The 24,439-nt window shown below is 42.2% G+C and overlaps 2 protein-coding genes across 4 annotated transcripts; both read right to left on the reverse strand.

The window, feature by feature from the left end:
* Window positions 1-336: 336 nt before the first annotated feature.
* LOC129858449 (heat shock 70 kDa protein 4-like) lies at window positions 337-13,993 on the reverse strand. Of its 3 annotated transcripts, none has more exons than XM_055927694.1 (19): window positions 13,606-13,993; window positions 12,919-12,976; window positions 12,378-12,518; window positions 12,016-12,138; window positions 11,732-11,831; window positions 10,640-10,773; window positions 10,130-10,374; window positions 8,769-8,854; window positions 8,489-8,640; window positions 8,116-8,222; window positions 7,853-7,986; window positions 7,344-7,528; window positions 6,958-7,050; window positions 6,528-6,683; window positions 6,196-6,321; window positions 5,705-5,812; window positions 4,297-4,416; window positions 1,763-1,924; window positions 337-1,317 (listed from the first exon to the last, which is right to left on the reverse strand). In XM_055927694.1, exons 1-19 carry the CDS (start codon window positions 13,710-13,712, stop codon window positions 1,108-1,110), a joined length of 2,547 nt encoding a protein of 848 aa, XP_055783669.1. In that variant the 5' UTR covers window positions 13,713-13,993; the 3' UTR covers window positions 337-1,107. The 3 variants fall into 3 exon arrangements, with proteins under 3 accessions (XP_055783669.1, XP_055783667.1, XP_055783668.1); XM_055927692.1 differs by having other exon boundaries at window positions 6,958-7,062; window positions 13,606-13,990; XM_055927693.1 differs by having other exon boundaries at window positions 6,958-7,062; window positions 8,778-8,854; window positions 13,606-13,989.
* Window positions 13,994-16,998: 3,005 nt separating this feature from the next.
* LOC129858457 (cytochrome b-c1 complex subunit 8-like) lies at window positions 16,999-20,783 on the reverse strand. The gene is made up of 3 exons (XM_055927705.1): window positions 20,675-20,783; window positions 18,307-18,478; window positions 16,999-17,179 (listed from the first exon to the last, which is right to left on the reverse strand). The coding sequence occupies exons 2-3, from the start codon at window positions 18,458-18,460 to the stop codon at window positions 17,085-17,087; spliced, it is 249 nt and encodes an 82-aa protein (XP_055783680.1). The 5' UTR covers window positions 18,461-18,478; window positions 20,675-20,783; the 3' UTR covers window positions 16,999-17,084.
* Between the last annotated feature and the right edge of the window lie 3,656 nt (window positions 20,784-24,439).

Below are 24,439 nucleotides of genomic sequence, written 5' to 3' on the forward strand. Positions count from 1 at the left end.
CCGGCTAATAATGATAGCCGGAGCAGGTTTTAGATATAATAGTAAACTTACTTATAATTAAAGTAGCGTATTATACTGAATAACTGCAGTCGTTATTTGACAGATGAGAGACCTTTTTCATTGCATTTATGCATTGGTGACGTTTAAGAAATCAGGGTGAGAAAAAAATAAACATTTCTCTAGATATCCATACACCGTCCAAATATAGCCCAGGCCGGTAGATGGCGATATTGAGTCGTTTCAGTATCGCCATCTGCCGGCCTTTGGGCTTGTCAAAATATAGCCTGAGAACGAAACTGCGTTCCTCTAAAATGCTCAAATAAGGGCTACGTGAAGCAATTTTCAATAACTTTATTAAAACCAAATTGCGACAATGACCCGGAACAGTTCGAGAGCACACAACAGAAATACCATCATACAGCGCTCATCGTAACAGGCTTATTGCAGTTGGCTTCTTTACATTTTATATCAGCAATAAAATAATGGGCATGCTATTGGAAGCAGAAATACACCATCATCTTCATCAGGTACTAAGGGTAAATGTGCTGAAATTACAGTATGCCGCCTGCATTGACATGTGGAGTGGTGTGAACGGCAACATCTGAAATGGCACCCTATTCCCTATACAGTGCACTACTTTTGACAAGGGCCAAATGGCCCCCTATTTCCTATGTAGTGCACTGCTTTTGACAGGGCCATATGGGTACTGGTCAAACGTAGTGCACTATATAGTAAATAGGGAGCCATTTCAGACGATCCCAAAATAGTTGACACTCCACTAGTAGCTCTGGGCTGCGTCTCAATCCCATCACCTTGCCTCCTTCCCTTGCTGCCTAGGTTGATTCCTTCCTTATCTCAACAGATCTGACAAGATAGATAAGACATGAGCAATGTGCTACAGTACTGTAGTTAATATATCCAGCATGCCTTTTGGTAGACCATTCAGGTAGACTTTATTTTTATCCCCCATAATGCTTTAGTTGAACTCATCTATCCAGTTCTATCAGGTCTGAAAGGGGAAGGCGACAAGGAAACATGGAAGGAGACACTTTTCAGATGAACACACAGCCCCTGGGAGATGAGACACTGGTTGCTGTCTGTGTCTGCTTAGTCAAGGTCCATGTCAGGTCTAGGTTCCGTGGATTCCGTGGAGGGGGGGTTGCCTGTGCTGTCGGCGGTCTGCTTCTCGGTGCCCTCGGCTGGGGCTTTCTCCTGGCCGTTGACTGGTCCATTCTGCTCCCCTGCCTTGTTGTCTTTAGGCAGCTCCACCTTGGGCTTGGGCTTGGTCACGATGGGGTTGCAGGAAGAGTACAGCTCCTATTGAGAGGAAATAATGTGAAGTGAAAGTTACAAATAACTGTGCAAGCAGTGTTAAGTTGGATAAGCACAATGCTGGCATGCATTGTTACAGTAGTAGAATGATATTCATGATCAAAAGGCAATATTGACAGTATACTGTAGCTTGGTTGCAAGGTTGGGTAACCTAGAAGGATCCCTACATAAGGACTTCATAACACACCAATGTTGAATTCATAAGCAATAACCGCAAGTTGATATTTTTGTTAGAATATCAAAAAAACATCTAACAGTTAGTACTGTAGCTATTCTAACCTGTATCTCTCTCTGACTAACAGTATTAGTAGTTAGCCAGCGCTACTGCAGCTAGCCAGCGGTAAAGGAATTGTTAGCAGTACTGTAGTTAGTTGTAGAGTTGTAAGTTACCAGTACAGTAGTTAGTCAGCAGTACAGTAGTTAGTCCCACCTTAGTCTTGTCCTGTATCTCTCTGACTCTAACAGCAGGCTCCACAGTCAAGCTCAGTTTACTCTGCTGGTTCATCTTGCTGTTCAGCCAGATCATGGCTTCATTCACCATCTTATCCACCTTGTTGATCTCTTCCTGGTCCAGATGGTCATACTGCTCCTCCTGGGGGATGGAAAGACAAGCCAAGAAACAGTCTAATATACAGTGCATTTGTAAAGTATTCAGACCATTTGACTTCTTCCACACTTTGTAACGTTACAGCCTTATTCTAAAATGGATTAAATTGTTTCCCCCCCTCATCAATTTACACACAATACCCCATAATGACAAAGCAAAACAGGTGTTAAGACATTTTTGCAAATGTATATAATTTTTTAAAAACTGAAATAAATCACTTTTACATAAGTATTCAGACCCTTTACTCAGTACTTTGTAGAAGCACCTTTGGCAGCGATTACAGTCTTCTTGGGTATGACGCTACATGCTTGGCACACCTGTATCTGGGGAGTTTCTCCTATTCTTCTCTGCAGATCCTCTCAAGCTTGGTCAGGTTGGATGGTGAGCGTCGCTGCACAGCTACTTTCAGGTCTCTGCAGAGATGTTTGATTATGTTCCAATTAGGGCTCTGGCAGGGCCACTCAAAGACATTCAGAGACTTGTCCCAAAGCCACTCCAGTGTTGTCTTGGCTGTATGCTTAGGGTCGTGGTCCTGTTGGAAGGTGAACCTTCGCCCCAGTCTGAGGTCCTGAGCACTCTGGAGCAGGTTGTCATTAAGGATGTCTCTGTACTTTTCTCCGTTCATCTTGGCCTCGATCCTGACTAGTCTCCCAGTCCCTGCCGCTGAGGAGTGGCTTCCGTCTGGCCACTCTACCATAAAGGCCTGATTGATGGAGTGCGGCAGAGATGGGAGAACCTTCCAGAAGGACAACCGTCTCCACAGAGGAACTCTGGAGCTCTGTCAGAGTGACCATCGGGCTCGTGGTCACCTCCCTGACCAAGGCCCTTCTCCCCCGATTGCTCAGTTTGGCCGGGCAGCCAGCTCTAGGAAGAGTCTTGGTGGTTCCAAACTTCTTCCATTTATGAATGACAGAGGCCACTGTGTTCTTGGGGACCTTCAATGCTGCAGACATTTTTTGGTACCCTTCCCCACACAATCCTGTCTCTGAGCTCTACAGACAATTCCTTTGACCTCATGGCTTGGTTTTTGCTCTGACATGCACTGTGGGACCTTATATAGACAGGTGTGTGCCTTTCCAAATCATGTCCAGTCACTTGAATTTACCACAGGTGGACTCAAATTGTTGTAGAAACATCAAGGATGATCAATGGAAACAGGATGCACCGGATCTCAATTTTGAGTCTCATATCAAAGGATATGAATACTTATGTAAATAAGTTTTTTTTAAATACATTTGCAAACATTTCAAAAAATCTGTTTTTGCTTTGTCATCGTGCGGTATTGTGTAGATTGATGAGGATTTTGTATTTATTTCATAAATTTTAGAATAAGACTAACATAACAAAATGTGGAAAAAGTCAAGGGGTCTGAATACTTTCAGAATGCACTGTACATAATACATACCAGACACATCCTGAAATACAACTAAAGACGACTTCTGATATCGGCCTCCTGAAACCAAATACGCAGTGAATTCAAACCCCAAGCAAAGAATTGAGATGTCGTCTTTTGTAACATACATATTTAAAGACACATTTGGTTGGTTCTGAAATGCAGCTACATGCAACATACACGGCCTCTGATATCTGCAATGGTTTAGAATTGCCGTGAATATTTAAAACTTGTTACAGTGGAATATGAAGATATCTGGTAGGAAGTAACAATAGGATGAGGTTGGTGAACTGGACGGCATTTTAACAGAACTATTCTTGTGTATTCTCATCGTCTTACATCAGATAGCGAGTCCATTCTGCCTGCAGTGAGGGACACCATCTGAAGTAAGACAATGGTGTATTCTAGTATTAATGACTGTACTATACTACATATCTACTACAGTCATACTTGCTCCTCCTGGTGTACATAAATAATAAAGATGTAGTTCATTGTAGAAAACTGTGTAGTAATAATTTTATTTTTAAAATGTATTTTACCTTTATTTAACTACCGTAGGCAAGTCAGTTAAGAACAAATTCTTATTTACAATGGCGGCCTACCGGGGAACAGTGGGTTAACTGCCTTGTTCATGGGCAGAAGGACAGATTTTTACCTTGTCAGCTCAGGGATTCGATCTAGCAACTTTTTGGTTACTGGCCCAACGCTCTAACCACTAGGCTACCTGCGCCCCCAAAATAATAATGTATATTACATCCATTTAGTAGCATAACACAATACACATTTGGTAATTCCTGAAATGCAACCATTGTCAACTTCTGATATTTGCAATGGTTTAGAATAATTGTTGTATTTTTGTGGAGCATTATGAGTCCAATGTATCATTACTTGTATACCTCTGGGGCAGCGGTACCTTGTGTTTATAAGCTCCAGCGGTACCTTGGGTGTATTAGGGCAGCAGTACCTTGGTTTTATAAGCTTCAACGATCTTCATGTACATCTGGATCTGTTTCCCCATGTCATCGAAGGCTCTGGGCCTTTCCTCAGACTCCATGTACCTCTCCTGGATAGGCTGACCCAGTTTCTGGAGACAGTAGACAACACTTACGTCAGAAACACTAGATAATCCAACCCGTTTGAACTAGAATGAGGAGGAAACTAGTCATTTTCATAGCAATTAAACTCCCTTTTCAAACTTTGGTGATGCTACTTTCATCTGATTGTCAAAATGTAAAAGAAATTTGCGGAACAAACAATTGACTTGGCAGGACCTGAACTCATAATGACAATTAAAAACTAACATTTTGTGTGAGAAGTAGGCATTGGTCTGAAGCCAAAAAAGGAAATTTCACATGAGCACAATGCCTACTCCACCCATGCTCTACCAAGGTTTTCCAGCACACAGATTTGACCTACTACAGTAGTTATGTTGGTTTATTGTACTTCAAACAATGTGTTAGCCGGTTGCTTAGCATTCAAACATTCTAAAAACAAGACTAGGTAACGTTAGCTAGCTACCTAACTAATCAAAGTGTATATATATATGTTCGCATTTATTAATTAACCTCAGCTAGAATACCACCATATAACTAGTTATCTACAGTAGCCTAGTTTTGTTCTCAGCCACTTCTTATGACTGGCAGCCTGTTGCAGGCAGCAAACGCTGTTGCTCAACACTCAGATTCGGCTGAAAATGTTAGCATTGTCAGAATTGCTACAAAAAAGGTAGCACATCGTTGGTTATTAATGGACGGAAATGTTCACGTGAGAGATACATTATGTAATAAAAACTGTTGCACCATCAAACTTAGTCAATCCGACATTATTTTAAGTACAATGGTCACTTTACGGACGCTATAGTCTCGTTTTTTTTAAGAGGCAAGTCAGTTAAGAACAAAATCTTATTTTCAATGACGGCCTAGGAACAGTGGGTTAACTGCCTTGTTCAGGGGCAGAAGGACAGATTTTTACCTTGCCAGCTCGGGGATTCGATCTTGCAACCTTCCGGCTACTAGTCCAACACTCTAACCACTAGGCTACCTGCCGCCCGCTTTAATCCGACGTCTAGGATTTGAGCTAGGTAGGTGCAGAAAATACTCTGAAAACGAAATTGCTAACGACCCTGTAAAAAGTCCGGTATGTGGTTCTTGGTAACGGCCGGACGGCCTATGGCGAGAGGCAAGGGAGTGTGTTGTGTACCTCCAAGTTGATTTGTCATCGACGTCGGTGTCATACTGGCTTAGATATGATGGAAGGGAGATTTTAATTTAACACTGAGCTTCAAACAATGCATCCAACTGAAAGCATTACCTGGGTCTAATTAGGGTCTGGGAAACTGTACCATAGTGACAGTGTACAACACTAAGCTTTACCTTCAGCTCGGCCATTTTGTCGATGTACTGTTGTTTAGGTTGGTCCTCTCCGTCTTCATACAGCCAGTTCTCTGTGTCCTCCAGTTGTAACGACAGGATATCCCGATCCTACAACACAGTCAAAACACAGGCATTAACATTCAGGTAAGGACAGGGTATACCATCCTACAACAATCAAATTCGACATACTGTCATTAACATACAGTACGCAATGGATGACTTTTAAACATATTACAGAGAATACAATTCTGATATAAAGTACTTTATAATACTGTCTATCTTGTTGCTAATGGGATACTTCAGGATTTTGGCAAAGAAGCCATTTATCTACTTCAATGAGTTCCTCTGACTGTAGGGAAGTAGTTACAGGGCTTCATTGACAAAATCCCAAAGTATCCCTTTAAGAAACCTGTTGGGTGTTATATGGGCAGCTAATGTCAGACAGAATTGAAAGTACCACAGAAAGTGACAGAAAAAGCCACAGCGCTCACAGCTTCACTGACGAATTTCTCCAGCCTGCCGTGTAGTTTGTCCCTCATGTCGTACACATACTCCTCCACGTAATTCTTAGCGTCGTTCCTCTCCTTCTCCAGCTTGTCCTGCATGATCATTTTACCCTGTGGAAACGGACAAATCAACCACTTCAAGTTACCACAGAACACTCTTTAAGACCTACTCAAAACAGAGAGAGAGAAACATAGAAACAGCTGGATGAATACAATGCAGAACAGACAGACAGACACCAAAGATACAGAGAGGATAGTAGTAGGAAGAAACACAACAGCTGAACCAAAAACAATCCAGAGATGTCAGATTAAATTACCTCATTTTCTACAAAGAGGTTAAGCATGTCAACGGCCAGCTCCCACTGAGGGCTGTTCTCAATGGGAAGCTCCAAGACTTTTGTCTTAACTTTTGGCTTCTTGGCCTGGGGAGGCTGGTCAGACTTCTTCTCTGTCTTACTCTCCTCTTGGGAGGTCTGGGGAGAGACGAGAGAGAAACAGCATCATTGAGACTAAATATCCATAAAGTAGTGCTCTTCACTCCTGGTAAGTGTTTTTCAGCCTGCTCCAAGATGGGTTTGTTCTGTCTGATCAGCTGGTCATTGGCAAGACAACACAAACTGATCTGGGACCAGGCTACTTGCTTTTGTCTAAGTCTGTACAAACTGCAGTCTTCCAGGACACAAAAGTGCAGAATGCTACCATAAACGTTACGATCATAGATGTCAAATGTATCATATTCAATATTACTTCCATCTCCTCATTCTCTGGCGGCGTCTTCTTCTCCTCCTCCTCTGTCTCTTTCTGTCCATCTCCTTGGGCCTTTGTCTCATCCTGGTCAGTCTGCATGTTGCCCTGCAAAGAGCGCAGGTCACTTCATTACCACCACATCTCTGCCCAATGATAGGACAGACAGACTTCCAGATAAGTACACTACTATATTTGGATGGCATTGCTAACTGAAGCCCCTCTTCGTCAGGTTGTATGGTTTAATAGCGCATTTGTAGGCCTAGCTTTCATTGGACTCTGGTTTGGAAAGTTAATTGTAATTGTCTGTGTAGTGAATATTGAATAAGACTCTTTGGTTTAAAACAAATATACATAAAATGTGAATGAATATGGTTGTTAATAATCACCTCTTCCTCTGGTGTTGCCTGCTGTTCTGTGTCCATGGGCTCGTCTCCTTCCTCGGTCTTCTGGACCTCCACCAGCGAGGCTGAGGAGACGCTGAAGATGCCGTGGATGTTGACCCTCACCTTCACCTTGACCTTAGAGCTCTCCCCAGACGCCTGGGGCACCACCTTCTGGATCACAAACTGACCTATAGGAGAGGACACAGGAAATAAGGTGGTACTGGCACACAGTCGGTACATTTCACAGGAAATACTGATGACAAACTGGGCTATAATGTATTGTCCCCTTAGGGGGAAACTTACATTACAGACACTTGACAAAAACACTTATAAACAACAAAAAATGTATACAAAAATCAAATCAATGATATGTTTCATATTGCAAACTGTAGTCAACAGGCCATTGCTGCTAGGATGCATAACTGACTATGTTTCTATAGAAGATACTGTTGGCAGACAGAAAAGGACCCACAGGAGCGTGGTTGATAGTGGAGTCAACGCCGTGGACATACCTATGGTGGGGTCGGGGTACGGCAGCTCTTCGGGGGTGTTGTAGTAGGCTTCCAGAGAGAAAGGCTCCCTCCGGTAGAAAGTCAACACTTTGGAGAAGGGTGCAGCATGGTTCTTTGGGAATACCTCGCAATCGCTACAATGAACAACACACATAAGTCTAGTTTATTAGCACTAAAGTAACTACAATGAAGCTATCCCACACAACAACAAAAAAAGTATAATATCAAGGCGATAATAAATCCAGATACATATTCTAGTTTACCTCGAGCCTTCCTCTGCAGCAGAGTTCCATTTCAGAGAGATTGGGTAAGCAACTGCGTCTGTGATGGAGAACTCACGCACTTTGAATGCAGGGGACAGGATTGCACACTGAGGAGGCAGACAGGATATTCTTAGCAGGGAGGCAAACCATTATTCCATCACCATACTCCAGTAGAAATCAACAACAATGAATTAGGTCCTACTGGTAAGAATGATATCTATAAATGTTGGAATCCCGATCATTACTACATAGTATAGTAGCAAAAGTGTTTGGAGGCTAACTTTCCTTTTCTAATTTGCTGAGCAAGCAAATCCTGGATGTCCAAAGGTCATTTTAAGGTCAGGAGTGGGGAAACAGAGAGAGATCATCAGACCTGCAGGGCACATCCTCTGGCCACGGCCTCATCAGCATTCAGGGTGGTGCTCAGCTCCTTCCCAAAGAATCTGCTGATCCTCTCTTTGACAGACGGGATACGGGATGCTCCGCCCACTATTTCCACCGCATAGATATCCTCCTTCTTCAGTTCTGATTGGACAGGAACCAGGAAGGCACCAATCAGAACTGACAGTCACTGACATAACTCAAAACTATAAAAAGACAATACTCAATGCCTACACAGATAATGCTCAATTTGATGCTATATGCAAACCTACGATACTCACTGGCTTGCTCCATCAGGTTGTGTAGTGGTGCCTCCACTCTGGCCAGAACGTCAGCACACATCTCCTCAAACTGAACCCTGGAGAACATACAGAAGCAGATGTAGGACCTTTATTTGATCACCCTGTTGTTGCAACTTCTTGCACAGCAGGAAATGCAAAATTGTAGTGTATTAAAGGTTTAAAAAGACTTCCTAAAGAGTTTGTAATTTCCACCTAAAAATGTCACACTTGATTTCCCCTAAATAAAAATGTATCAATCCCTGCAAAAATGTCAATTAATTACAAATGTTGCTGCAAGATTATTTTCCTGCTGTGAGAAACTGGTCAAATAAGATGCTACATATGTATGCATCATCAACATGCAATTTCTCTGATAAAACTTCCAGATTTCAAGGACCACCATGCGTTCTATGGTGTCACTATACTTACAATATAATACACTGAACAACAATATAAAATGCAACAAATATAAAAGATCCATGAAATGTTCCAAACGCACAAAAAGCTTATTTCTCTCAAATGTTGTGCACAAATTGGTTTACATCCCTGTTAGTGCGCATTTCTCCTTTGCCAAGATAATCCATCCACCCACCTGACAGGTGTGGCATATCAAGAAGCATGATCATTACACAGGTGCAACTTGTGCTGGGGACAATAAAAGGCCCATCAAAAATGTGCAGTTTTGTCACACAACACATGTCTCAAATTTTGATTGAGCGTGCAATTGGCATGCTGGCTACAGGAATGTCCACCAGAGCTTTTGCCAGAGAATTGAATGTTCATATCTCTACCGTAAGCCTCCTCCAACATCGTTTTAGAGAATTTGGCAGTACAACCAACCGGCCTCACAACCGCAGACCACGTGTATGACGTCGTGTGGGCGAGCAGTTTGCTGATGTCAACGTACTGAACAGAGTGCCCCATGGTGGCGGTGGGGTTACGGTAGCATAAGCTATGGACAATGAACACAATTTTATTTTATCGATAGCAATTTGCATGCACAAAATGACCGTGATGAGATCCCGAGGCCCATTGTGAGACCCATTTCTTGTAAGGTATCTGTGACCAACAGATGCATATCTGTATTCCCAGTCATGTGAAATCCATTGATTAGGGCCTAATGAATTTATTTCAAGTCACTGATTTCCTTATGAACTGTAAGTCAGTAAACTCTTTCATGTTGCATTTATATTTTTGTTCAGCATAACTTCGTCATGTGGTCATTGCATCACAGACCAAAATAATGACTCATCCAATAGATCATGTAAGACCTGTTTATATTAAGGACCACGGCCATGCATTCTGAGGTGTTCAGTTGAGATAACAATCTCATAGACTACAAAACACTATACCTGTTGAGTTTTCCAGAGACGTCAATGTCATTCATAAAGCACTCGATGTTGAGGGGCAGGTCTGAGGAGTTGGCGCTCATCAGCTTCTTGAGTTTCTCACACTCCTGGTAGAGCCTGACCAGAGCCCTGGGCTTGGTCTTCACGTCCAGCTTGTACTTCTTCCCAAACTCCTCACAGAAGTGTCTCACCAGCATCTCGTCAAAGTCCTTCCCACCCAGCTCCGGGTCGCAGGCCGTCGCAAGAATCTGAGGGAAAAGAAAATGGTATTAAAAAAAAACATGAATATGAGCAAAAACTAATTATTAGGGCCGGGAGTTTTTCCTGAGCCCATGTGACCTGGCCAGAACAACTCTAGGCCCTAGAGCACTTGTTTTGTTTAATAGCCAAGAGGTTATTGAAGTTGTCTGTAAATTCTTTGTGGACATTTCGGTTTTCAGTAAAAACTGTTATTTTGTAGAATCAGCATGACCTCCCCATAGCCTCCTCTGTCTCCTGATTAAAGACACCCACCTTCAGCTTGCCCTTGTTGAAGGCACAGACAGAGGTCTGGTATCCAGAGTGTCCAATGTCTACAAACACCACGATCCTGGGCTTCTCTTCTGGAGCAGGGAGGTCCTGCTTGTAGATTCCATATGCCAACGCCACTGGACGGAAGACGTGTATAATCGTTATTTATTATGAAACAGCAAATCACCTTAATATCAAATAATACGGTGTGGTTGAGTTAAATAATACGGTGTGGTTGAGTTAAATAATACGGTGTGGTTGAGTTAAATAATACGGTGTGGTTGAGTTAAATAATACGGTGTGGGCGAGTTAAATAATACGGTGTGGGCGAGTTAAATAATACGGTGTGGGCGAGTTAAATAATACGGTGTGGGCGAGTTAAATAATACGGTGTGGGCGAGTTAAATAATACGGTGTGGGCGAGTTAAATAATACGGTGTGGGCGAGTTAAATAATACGGTGTGGGCGAGTTAAATAATACGGTGTGGGCGAGTTAAATAGTACGGTGTGGGCGAGTTAAATAATACGGTGTGGGCGAGTTAAATAATACGGTGTGGGCGAGTTAAATAATACGGTGTGGGCGAGTTAAATAATACGGTGTGGGCGAGTTAAATAATACGGTGTGGGCGAGTTAAATAATACGGTGTGGTTGAGTTAAATAATACGGTGTGGTTGAGTTAAATAATACGGTGTGGTTGAGTTAAATAATACGGTGTGGGTGAGTTAAATAGTACGGTGTGGGTGAGTTAAATAGTACGGTGTGGGTGAGTTAAATAGTACGGTGTGGGTGAGTTAAATAGTACGGTGTGGGTGAGTTAAATAGTACGGTGTGGGTGAGTTAAATAGTACGGTGTGGGTGAGTTAAATAGTACGGTGTGGGTGAGTTAAATAATACGGTGTGGGTGAGTTAAATAATACGGTGTGGTTGAGTTAAATAATACGGTGTGGTTGAGTTAAATAATACGGTGTGGTTGAGTTAAATAATACGGTGTGGGTGAGTTAAATAATGCGGTGTGGTTGAGTTAAATAATACGGTGTGGGTGAGTTAAATAGCTACAGTAACTCTGTTAGGGGTCAACACAGCTCTCTCCATACCTGCAGTTGTCTCATTCATGAGCCTCAGACAGTTGAGTCCAGCGATCTGTGCTGCGTCCACCACTGATCTCCTCTCGGCATCCGTGTAATAGCAGGGGACCTGAGGAGGATGATTCAGGCATGGTGAGCCAGCAGGCCTAGAAACTCAATTCTAAATTGTTTTTCCCATATCCAATCTTTTAGTCGAACTGTCCAAACTCAGTTTAACATGTGACCAAATTCCTGGTCCTTCTAGTAAAGTGTAGCGCCCAGTGCACACTAGCACGCAGCGGATTGATACTCACAGAGACAACGCAGTCAGCCACTGGTTTCTTCAGTGCATGCTCAGCTGTCTCCTTCATCTTGGTCAGAAGCATGGCAGTGACCTGCTCAATGCTGAACACCTTCTCCTCCTCCATGTACATCACCTAAAGGACACACAGACACCAGTTGTCATTGTAAATGATTGCTTTTGGGGTTCGCACAGGTAGAGTACAATACAGAATAACACATGAAAATATTATACGGCAAAGACAGACAGACAACCAATATCTATGTTGATTACAGATTAGACAAGGATGATGAGTAATCTATCTCTCCATTAGGCCTACTCATGTATTCCCCACCTTTTTAAGGAGAACTAATCGTCACTGTTATCTCTTCTTACCTTGATGCCAGTGGTGCCCGAAGGCATCTTTGCTAGGTCGTAAACAAGGCTGGATTTTAAACGCTGGATGTACGGATCAGAAAAAGCCCGGCCATGAAATCTCTTGAACCCTTGGACTGTGTTCTTGCAGTTTGTGACGACCTGATTTGGGATTAGCAGGGAAATGATGCTGCATTATGATGCTGCATTATGCAAAATCAATTATTATCTCACATTAAAAAGTAACTTAATGATGTGATACCTAATGAAGCAGGAGAAATCAGAAATGATGGAATAGCTTAAATCCCGATCAAATACTTTAGATATAAAAAAAACTGGAAAAAATTGACCCCATGGTTATATTTGGGGTTCTTTGAGGACGTGAATGCATAATGATTCTCTTCTGTTTTTAATAGTTCCATCAGGTAATCAAATATTGGCCTGGTTATAAAATCCCTATTTCTATGCATAAAACCATAGAACTTGCTAGAAGATTCATACCCTCAATGTGTCACCTGTCAAATAAATAATAAAGTAGAGGGCGTCCCCTATTAACACATACCTGGCTTTTTGCAGCTGCACCAATAGATCGATTCCGTGGTCCAAATGACACACATGCTCTGGAAGAATGGCAAACATCAGTAAAATGTTTGTCAGTTTTCACAGGGCTTTCCATAATAAGATAACAGCGCTAGCTAAGATAACACAGTAGTATTAAATTGCACATCTAAATGCGTTTTATTAGCTGGCTAGAAATACAGAGCAGCAAACAAAATGATTCCTATGAACAAGTCCATTGATGTCGAGAGATTGCAGGCCTCCTCCCAGTCAAATTCATGCGTCCATTCATACTTCATTAAAAAAAAATGAACCCCTTGAAAGGGGGACAACAATGAACCCCGATTGTTTTTGAAAACACTCAAGATGTTACGTAAGGAATGTAAGTTAAGGTATCACAAGTCAAATGCCGTAACGTTTAATTGGTAAAATAGCTAACTGAGTACAACGATTGCTCGTTTTTACAAGTCATGGGTTGATCTCTCTAGCTAGCAATAACATTCACGTGCTGTGTTGCAACGCTGCTCGGCTAGGCTAATGTTAGCCCGCAAGCGCACCTCCCTTGTCTGTCTTGCTGCCAAGGCCACAAAATGTGTTCCAATCCCTCTAGTTTCTCAATCGCTTTAGAGGCAAACATGTTGAAAATTACAATTCACACCATATAAACCACACAAATATAAATGTCACTTACGGTGTACATCGATCACTATATTCATTGGCTACAGTTTCTATTCCTCCGGCTCGAGCTACCGCTACATAGCAGTTCAGGAACCCGACATCGAATCCTACAACAGACATCTTCGCAAAATGTTACTCAATTAACAGATAATACTATGGAAACGCACAAAGTAGGCTTACAGTTAATTCCCTAAATACGACAGACCAGACCGCAAACTGAATGTATCAATGTACGTTCTGGTTTAATTCATTATTCCCACCCTAGTTCCATGAAGATGCAACTGAGTGCGCTACTTGCCGGCAAATTGTTGATGCCTTCGAACAAGCTCACTTTCTACACCTCAACATGATAGATTTCAGTATAAAAGTCCTATGATGATGATTGCACAGGTCTCGAAAACCCGACCCTAGGGCCGAAGCATTTGAAAATGGCTGGAGGTAACGCGGATGTCTACAGAGACCAACACAGGAACAGCATGTTCATGCTAGACTACATTACCAAAAGTATGTGGACACCTGCTCGTCGACCATCTCATTCCAAACTCTTGGGCATTAATATGGAGTTGGTCCTCCCCTCTGCTGCTACAACAGCCTCCACTCTTCTGGGAAGGCTTTCCACTAGATGTTAGAACATTGCTTCAGGGACTTGCTTCCATTCAGCCACAAAAGCATTAGTGTGGTCGGGCACTGATGTTGGGTGATTAGGCTTGGATCGCAGTCGGTGTTCCAATTCATCCCAAAGGTGTTCGATGTGGTTGAGGTCAGGGCTCTGTGAAGGCCATTCAAGTTCTTCCACACCGATCTCAACAAACCATTTCTGTAAGGACCTCGCTTTGTGCACTGGGGCATTGTCATGCTGAAACAGGAAAGGGCCTTCCCCAAACTGTTGCCACAAAGTTGAAAGCACAGAATAGTCTAGAATGTCATTGTATGCTGTCTAGTTAAGATTTCCCTTCACTGGAACTAAGAGGCCTAGCACGAACCATGAAAAACAGCTCCAGACCATTATTCCTCCTCCACACTTTACAGTTGGCACTATGCATTCGGGCAGATAGTGTTCTCCTGGCATATTTCACTAAGGCCATTCTACTGTCAATGTTTGTCTAGTTTGCACGACTTTATACACCTGTCAGCAACGGGCTGAAATGGCCAAATCCACTAATATGAATGGGTGTACATATATATACACTGTTCAAAAAAATAAAGGGAACACTTAAACAACACAGTGTAACTCCAAGTCAATCACACTTCTGTGAAATCAAACTGTCCACTTAGGAAGCAACACTGATTGACAATAAATTTCACATCCTGTTGTGCAAATGGAATAGACAAAAGGTGGAAATTATAGGCAATTAGTAAGACACCCCCAAAAAAGGAATGGTTCTGCAGGTGGTGACCACACACCACTTCTCAGTTCCTATGCTTCCTGGCTGATGTTTTGGTCACTTTTGAATGCTGGCGGTGCTCTCACTCTAGTGGTAGCATGAGACGGAGTCTACAACCCACACAAGTGGCTCAGGTAGTGCAGCTCATCCAGGATGGCACATCAATGCGAGCTGTGGCAAAAAGGTTTGTTGTGTCTGTCAGCGTAGTGTCCAGAGCATGGAGGCACTACCAGGAGACAGGCCAGTACATCAGGAGACGTGGAGGAGGCCGTAGGAGGGCAACAACCCAGCAGCAGGACCGCTACCTCCGCCTTTGTGCAAGGAGGTGCACTGCCAGAGCCCTGCAAAATGACCTCCAGCAGGCCACAAATGTGCATGTGTCTGCTCAAACGGTCAGAAACAGAATCCATGGGGGTGGTATGAGGGCCCGACGTCCACAGGTGGGGGTTGTGCTTACAGCCCAACACCGTGCAGGACGTTTGGCATTTGCCAGAGAACACCAAGATTGGCAAATTCGCCACTGGCGCCCTGTGCTCTTCACAGATGAAAGCAGGTTCACACTGAGCACATGTGACAGACGTGACAGAGTCTGGAGACGCCGTGGAGAATGGTCTGCTGCCTGCAACATCCTCCAGCATGACCGGTTTGGCGGTGGGTCAGTCATGGTGTGGGGTGGCATTTCTTTGTGGGGCCGCACAGCCCTCCATGTGCTCGCCAGAGGTAGCCTGACTGCCATTAGGTACCGAGATGAGATCCTCAGACCCCTTGTGAGACCATATGCTGACACCTGCACATTTGTGGCCTGCTGGAGGTCATTTTGCAGGGCTCTGGCAGTGCACCTCCTTGCACAAAGGCGGAGGTAGCGATCCTGCTGCTGGGTTGTTGCCCTCCTACGGCCTCCTCCACGTCTCCTGATGTACTGGCCTGTCTCCTGGTAGTGCCTCCATGCTCTGGACACTACGCTGACAGACACAACAAACCTTTTTGCCACAGCTCGCATTGATGTGCCATCCTGGATGAACTGCACTACCTGAGCCACTTGTGTGGGTTGCAGACTCCGTCTCATGCTACCACTAGAGTGAAAGCACCGCCAGCATTCAAAAGTGACCAAAACATCAGCCAGGAAGCATTGGAAATGAGAAGTGGTGTGTGGTCACCACCTGCAGAACCATTCCTTTTTTGGGAGTGTCTTACTAATTGCCTATAAATTTCCACCTTTTGTCTATTCCATTTGCACAACAGCGTGTGAAATTTATTGTCAATCAGTGTTGCTTCCTAAGTGGACAGTTTGATTTCACAGAACTGTGATTGACTTGGAGTTACATTGTGTTGTTTAAGTGTTCCCTTTATTTTGAGCAGTGTATATTAATTCTATGGACCATTCTGTATTCTTTTGTGACAAATTATTCAAAGGTACAATATGTATTGAATTAGATTATTTTTATGGTAATGATCAATGATCATTCTTGAAAGATGTTATCGTAGTCTAGAACCATAATGACATTAAAACATTTGTTTCTTCCTCAATATTAAAATATTCTTATTAGAAAGGTTTTTGCTGTTGTCGGCTGACTTTGCCCACTTCTACTTTTTTTTTTATTTAACATTTTTTTAACAAGGCAAGTCAGTTAAGAACAAACTCTTATTTACAATGACAGCCTAACAGGGGACAGTGAGTTAACTGCCTTGTTCAGGGGCAGAAGAACAGATTTTTACCTTGTTAGCTCTGGGGATTCAATCCACCAACCTTTCCGTTACTGGCCCAATGCTTTAACCCCTAGGTTACCTGCCATATAGACAGTATACGATACTGTATTTTATACAGACCTGTTAGCCTGTGTAAAATTGCATTGGGCAGTAACCGCATTGCTGTGTAAAATTGCATTGTAACTTTACACTAAGTGACAAATTACAGGTCATTCTTATTTATATATCTCTGCAGTGTCCCCATAACACGAAAGATTGCAAACCATTCATTCCAAATATCCAGGTGAGGTGGTATCAAATTTATGGGAAAAACATTCAGATAAATATTGTCTTTATTGACAAAAAAATAGAGTGAAGGTTTAAACAGGAATAGACAGAGAGAGCAGCAAGATGGAAGGTTTCACTCTTCATTCTCGTAGTCAGCAGCAACCTTCCTCTTTCCTTCTGAGTGGACATGGTTGCCCCAGGTGTATGTCAGGTACATGCAGATCATTGCTGGAAAAGAAGAACAGGAGAAGACCGGTTAGCGACTGAAAACAGGGATGTGGCTTGGGAGGCATACACTGAAAAATACAAGCAATGCATGTAGAGTTAGGCCATTTAAAAACATCCAAAGAGTCTGTTTTTTTTTTTTTTTTTACATGGGCAGACAGAAATTGTATCGAAAGAGGTCTTTACAGTGTGCCTCAGAGCACTCCTCTCGTAGACTAAGTCGCAATGGACATTGCTTTAGGAAACATAAAAGTAGTCTGAAAGTGTTCTACACATCTATCCAACTACAGCAAACAGACTACACTGGGAAGATTCTTAGTTGTAGCTGAATAGGTGTGTAGAAGCCTGAGTAGCCACATCTGGTCATTACCTACATGGGACACAGCCAATATTACACCTCTCATTAATATAAGGTTTATTCCATAGTCACAACGTGGGAGATGAGTCATGGTCCAATGACTACCTGGTCCCAGCATGTGTCCCAGGTCCCAAGCTACATCCATAAAATCAGTAGAACTGTTCCGATTGGAGAATGAGTTTGCGCCACCGGGCAGTGAACAAGAAACTATTAAATCAGTTGATGCTAGCGCCCCCCCCCTCCTCCCCAAATCAAAACCTAATATGGATGCCAATGTTTTGTTCTGGTATGCGTGCACACGTTTCATCTACTTCAGCATGAGGCTGACTAAGACAAACAGGTGTGAAACAGACCGGTGTGCACGCAAAGCGAGAATACAACATGGAATCCATGTATGGTTTTGATTTTGGGGGGGGGGTGGGGGGGGGGGGGGTAGCATCTAAACTGGATTTAATCGTTTCTTGTTCACTGCCCAGCGATGCAAATGGTGATTCTCCAACCGGAGAACTGATTATGGATGTAGCTTGAGACACCGGACATGCTGCTACCAGGTAGTCATTGGAACATGACTCATCTCACACGTTGTCGCTATGGTCTGCCCTTAGACCTCGTCTTATTAATTAATGAATCAATGGTCTAATATTGGGCTATGAGGCCATATTTATCAAGACTAGAGCAGAAATAAATCCAGAATTTGGCTTGAGATGTTTGATAAACAATATCCTGCCTGGTTCTTCACAGAAACCAACGTCCAAACTCTGGGAGTACTTACGGGGAGCAACTTTGAAGACGGATGATGTGAATCGTCTCCAGACATTTGGGATTCCTTTAGAGAAGTAGTTGGGGAAAGCCCTCTGCTCGAAGGGGGATAGACTATAGGTGATCACATGCCTGATCTTGGCCAAATCTCCAAAGTGGCGACCCATGGTGTCTAGAGAGACTATCTGAAATGACAAGGTAGGAGTATCGGTGAGGAAAAAGGTACACTAGTTTAGATGTTGCAATGCAGTCGTCACACAACTAACAATATACTGGTCCACCAAAAGTCACATTCTTTGGAACAATTGATTAGTCCCCCAAAAAATGTGTATTTCTCCATACATTGACACATCCTATGTGTTTTAATCAAATCAACTATATGCACTGAGCTTGTCTGATGCTTTAAGCTTGATTAATTAATTAATGACAAATGACTAGAGGGAGTCCGATCAGCAATTGATTTGATCGTGCTGGGCCGGGCTCAGAATTGCAGCACTGTTAAAAAAAAATACAAATTAACACCGATGTTCTGTGGTGGTCGCTGCAGCAGGGAGGAGCGAGAGAACGGGTGCTAGTCAGTCACACAGTCACTGTCTTTTTAATTAAGGTTATTGATTATAGAATTAAGTTGAGGTTTCCTCTCATCACTTTTCTTAGACAACAAGGCAAGGGCTGTTCTCATCTCATTCTGCTGCTACCTGCACTGAATTGATCTCAACACAAATATGCTGGTTAACTTTGCACATCGCAACATGGTCTGGGAAAAGGCCCCAATTCAACAGCGCTCTGATGTGTTTCAGAACCACGGACAGCAAACACTATCCAACATGGGAGAAAGCACATTTGTTAACAAATATTATTTTTGTTAGTGTTACACCTTTGTTCTTACTGTAATAACCATATACAATTTCATTACCACATGTCTTAAACTGATGGACTGTGCCACCCCCACAGCCTCCACAACAGATCAGTCCACTCAGACAGGTGTCTTGTATACCATGATTTATTTTTGTTGTTGCTACTGCTCAACTAAAGTAGTCTCATTCGACCAACCGCCTATTGACCAAACAATCGACTAAGAATGGGGTCAGTCCTAGTTTGTGGTGAAGTAAAAATGTGAGATGTTTTACAAAACAAAGTCATCAAGGATTGGATCCTCGCTAACCAATCAGAGTTTTAAAGTCAACGACAAATTTTCAAGAAACCGCTTTATCCACGTGTTCTGGCTCTGGCCCAATCCATCGGTTTCTGGGACAAATCAGAACAGTTAGAATGTTTGCGTTCTAGAAAATCGTCAGGGAGGTAACTCCGATTCATTGAGGAGTAGAAACTAATGTCCGTGGGCATAGCGTTTGGCTCAGGGCAAGGAGTTTGGGTTGCCAGGCAAATGTGCATTTCTTCCTCTTAAGAAATGACAACCAGCCAGTCTTCCACAATAGTAGTCAGAATATATTACCACCCTTCACTTACTTACAGCTGCACTGGGGTCAGACAGGCTTTGTTTAGTTTAATACACAGCGGCGCTGGCGCGAGATATTGCTCTGAAAATGAACCTCAATCCAATGATGAGAAGTGGTGTTGTATTGTCCCATTATTCCAACTGTTACACCGAGAAGATTGAATGAGTGCTATTAAAACTAGTTGGGATAATATAGGAGAATTCTGAATACAACGCAATTTCTCATCCCTGGATTGAGGTATGTTTCCAGAGCCATATCCGGTGCCGGCTCCTTAGTGTCTTAACCTAAACTGGAAGCCAGTCCGACCCCAGTGCAGCTCTGAGTAAGAATAGGGTCGGAATCTATTCTGACTAATATAGTCGACATTTCATGTAGTCACATTTATAAAAGAGCAAATTAGTTATGGTTGGAAGTAAAAATGTAACTGTCAATAGACTATTAGAAATGTTAACGTGATATCGTCGTTTTATTTCCAAGCATAACTGGATAGCAAACATTACATTAAAGTTACTAGCTAAATTAGATTGATAGCTAGCTAACTAACGCGTTAGCCAAGTTAACATCAACACCAAACATTAGATGACATGTCATTTCGTCAGTGACATTACAACACGTAAACTCATGTCTGACAGATAATATAAAGTATGAAGACGATACAACCTAGCTAATTAGCTACCTAGAAAAATATATTGCACAAAAGTGAGGGCAAACGGGACCAACCTGCAACAAGCTAGCCAGTAGCTAACCTCCCTAGCTAACGTGAAGACCTTGCTTGACATTCACGCCAAGATTTAAAATGTGTGTAATGACACGAGACTCTTATTTCGCAAAATCCCCAAGACATACACTGATATGACACGTATACAGGTGGTTCAAATTGTGAAATTAACCACAAAACCTTCAACTTTCCGTATCTCTTACCGTACTGCTTCTCAAGACCCAGATTAATAGTGGTTGATGACGTCTTTGCTCTGGTTTAGTTCAACGTCCAGCGCAATTAAGCCTTTACGTAACTTCCGTCCTTCTTCTTCAACGGTATAACGGCGTTCGCAACAATTAAATGTGCATTCCGCCAACTACAGCGCGGGTTGATAATAAGGATCCCAAAAATTGGAAAAAATTTGAGTACAAATAAAGTATCATACTAACTACCAAAAAAAAAATAAGTTAACCAAACAAAATCAACCTGCTTTTCTGTAAAAAAATCATTTTAATCAGATCCCAACACAGGCTCAGAAGCCTCCTGTGAGGGCAGGACATTTCCTTGCGACAAAAGTTCTTGTAGTGCTTCTGCCGTGAAGTTTTGCAGCCCCCAAAACTTCTCGGCTGCAGATATATCCAGCTTCTTTGACTTCTTAGACACTTGTGCTGTACAATTAATCACAGAAGCTATAAATGCCACAAAATCCACTTTCATCAAAAGTGTTTCCAGATCACCTGATTGACTTAAAATACTATCAACTGGTTGCAATGCATCCACCTCCATATCTTCAACATTGTTTCCTCTTTCCCCTTCGACTCTCTTCACCGCCTCCACATAGGAGATAAGCTGTACAAATCTGATCCTTGACACCTCAACCTTCTTCACCCTAACAAGGAAGTCTGGAGTATGATCCCCGCCACAGTTGTAACATTTTCATTGACAGATTCTTCAATATCATACTTCTCCTGTCTGCAAACATTTGACACGTGACCATATCCTTTACAATTCTCACACTGTAATGGTTTGGACACAGACATTTACAGTTAAGTCATTTAGCAGACGCTCTTATGCAGAGCGACTTAAAAATTGGAAAGTTCATACATATTCATCCTGGTCCCCCCAAAGGAATTGAACCCTGGTCCCCCCGTGGGAATTGAACCCACAACCCTGGCGTTGCAAGCGCCATGCTCTACCAACTGAGCCACGCAGGACCGTGGATGGTCTCAATGCATACCTCACATATCCAAGCTTCACATATTCAGGTAGCATCTCCTCAAACAACAATAATATCCACAGGCTTTTCTCCTTCCTTTCATTTACCATACAGGTCAGGTGACGTGCACTGACCACTCCTGGGATTTTCTGACTAAGGTACTCATCTACAGTACCGGTCAAAAGTTTCAGAACATCTACTCATTCAAGGGTTTTTCTTTATTTTTACTATTTTCTACATTCTAGAATAATAGTCAAGACATCAAAACTATTAAATAACACATATGGAATCACATAGTAACCAAAAAAGTGTTAAATCAAAATATATTTTATATTTTTCAAAGTAGCCACCCTTTGCCTTGTTGACAGCTTTGCACACTCTTGGCATTCTCTCAACTAGCTTCACGAGGTAGTCACCTGGGATGCATTTCAATTAACTGGTGTGCCTTGTTAAAAGTTATTTTGTGGAATTTATTTTCTTCTTAAAGCGTTTGAGCCAATCAGTTGTGTTTTGACAAGGTAGGAGGGTATACAGAAGACAGCTCTATTTGGTAAAAGACCAAGTCCATACTATGGCAGGAACCGCACTAAATAAGCAAAGAGAAACGACAATGCCATCATAACTTTAACCTGTTGGGGATGGGGGCGCTGTTTAGACTACTTATGCTAATTTGGCTAATTTTTTAAACGGCTTCCCACAAAATCCTTGATCGTACAATATGCATATTATTATTATTATTGGATAGAAAACAGTCTATAGTTTCTATAGGAGTTGAAATTTTGTCTCTAAGTGGAACAGAGCCCATTCTACAGCAATTTCCCTGACATGGAGTCAGATTTGAGAAATGTTGGCCACTCTTCTGAAGTCATTTAAAAGGGCACTGTCGTTGCTATGACTATACGGACACTTCTTACGTCTTCCCCTGGATGCCTTTACGTGATGACGATTCCAACGGGGTCGATTGCTCGTTCACAGGCCCTACAAATGAAAAAACCCTGAAGCTAGTCATTCTTTGGGAGCTGCGTCATGAGCCTAGAGGACACCGGAGCGCACCTGTTCCAAGCGTTAGTTTAGCCTGTTATATTTCTCCGGTCATCTTTTCACTCGTTTTAGGAGTTAAAAACATCATAAGGTAGTTAATTTAAGGCGTTTTATAGCAATTTATATCCGTTTAGTGCGATTTTGGGACATTTATTTTTGCAACGATGTGAAAAGTTGGGCACGCTTTTCAGTTCATCCCGAACGCAGTTGACATTTCCACATGGCAAGAGGACAGCTTTCCACCAAAAGACGATTTCTCCCAAGAAAGGATCCTTTGCCCAAGATACTGATGGAAGAACAGCTCAAGGTAGGACATTTTTATTATGATAAATCGTGTTTCTGTCGAAACATTTTAGTGGCTTAGGACGCCATGTTTTTTGACGTAGCTTCGCTTGGCGCAAACTGTATTGAAAAGTAAGGATAAATTAAAAAATGTAATAACGCAATTGTATTAAGAATTAAATTGTCTATCAATCCCTGTCCACCCTATATTTTTTAGTCACGTTTATGAGTATTTATGTATAAGAGTAGATCACTGTCTAAGTGGCGCAAGGACATTTTCTGACCAGCTGAGCTACATTTCACATTGTCTAACCATGATTTTGGTGGCTAAATATAAACATTTTCGATCAAACTCTATATGGATTGTGTAATATGATGTTACAGGAGTGTCATCTGAAGAATTCTGAGAAGGTTAGTGAAAAAATTAATATATTTTTGGCGATGTTGACGTTATCGCCCACTTTGGCTAGAATCAATGCTGGGCTGCTATGTGCTATGTGCTATGCTAATATAACGATTTATTGTGTTTTCGCTGTAAGACACTTAGAAAATCTGAAATATTGTCTGTATTCACAGGATCTGTGTCTTTCGATTCGTGTATGCTGTGTATTTTTACGAAATGTTTGATGATTAGTAGTTAGGTAAACACGTTGCTCATTGTAATTATTCTAGTCCATTTGTGATGGTGGGTGCAATTGTAAACTATGCCATCTACCTGAAATATGCACTTTTTTCTAACAAAACCTATCCCATACCATAAATATGTTATCAGACTGTCATCTAATGAGTTTTTTTGTTGGTTAGGGGCTATAAATATCTTAGTTTAGCCGAATTGGTGATGGCTACTGGTGTTGGTGGACAAATAAAAGATGGTGGATTATGCTAATGTGTTTTTAGGTAATAGATGTACATCTTTACATATTGTGTCTTCCCTGTAAAACATTTTAAAAATCGGAAATGTTGACTGGATTCACAAGATCTGTGTCTTTCATTAGCTGTATTGGACTTTAATGTGTGAAAGTTAAATATTTTAAAAAAATATTTTTTTTGAATTTCGCGGCACTGGTTTTTCAGTGGGGGGGGGGGGGGGTGTGCCGCTAGCGCCACGCTGATCCTAGACAGGTTTTAAGACATGAAGGTCAGTCAATCTGGAAAATGCCAAGAACTTTGAAAGTTTCTACAAGTGCAGTCAGACCAATCTGAGGGGACACATGCCCCTGTGGGCATGGCACTTCTGATCCCACACAAGGCAGAAAACCAAGCTGATAAAGCTTTGTCAAGCAGTATGTAAACTCTCCATCTTGTATAGAAGTAAATTCGGACATGATTGCAGATGCAGACGCACAAACTTTACGCTACACAATGGTATGCGTCTCAGCAGTCAAATGTGTATTTATGTCAGAACAACCATGCAATTTACAAATTATATTGAATAAATACTCAAGGA

The sequence above is a fragment of the Salvelinus fontinalis genome, chromosome 6 (assembly GCF_029448725.1).
Source record: "Salvelinus fontinalis isolate EN_2023a chromosome 6, ASM2944872v1, whole genome shotgun sequence".
Classification (NCBI taxonomy): domain Eukaryota; kingdom Metazoa; phylum Chordata; class Actinopteri; order Salmoniformes; family Salmonidae; genus Salvelinus; species Salvelinus fontinalis.

Bases quoted from the DNA above. Each gene is read 5' to 3' on its own strand.
- LOC129858457 (XM_055927705.1), bottom strand. From the start codon at position 18,460: ATGGGTCGCCACTTTGGAGATTTGGCCAAGATCAGGCATGTGATCACC. The intron at 17,180-18,306 runs GTAAGTACTCCC...CTTCTTTTCCAG, and splicing joins CGTCTTCAAAGTTGCTCCCC to CAATGATCTGCATGTACCTG.
- LOC129858449 (XM_055927692.1), bottom strand. From the start codon at position 13,712: ATGTCTGTTGTAGGATTCGATGTCGGGTTCCTGAACTGCTATGTAGCG. The intron at 8,223-8,488 runs GTCTGATGATCT...CTGCCTCCTCAG, and splicing joins CCAGAGGATGTGCCCTGCAG to TGTGCAATCCTGTCCCCTGC. The intron at 6,322-6,527 runs GTAATTTAATCT...CCGTTTCCACAG, and splicing joins ACCTCTTTGTAGAAAATGAG to GGTAAAATGATCATGCAGGA.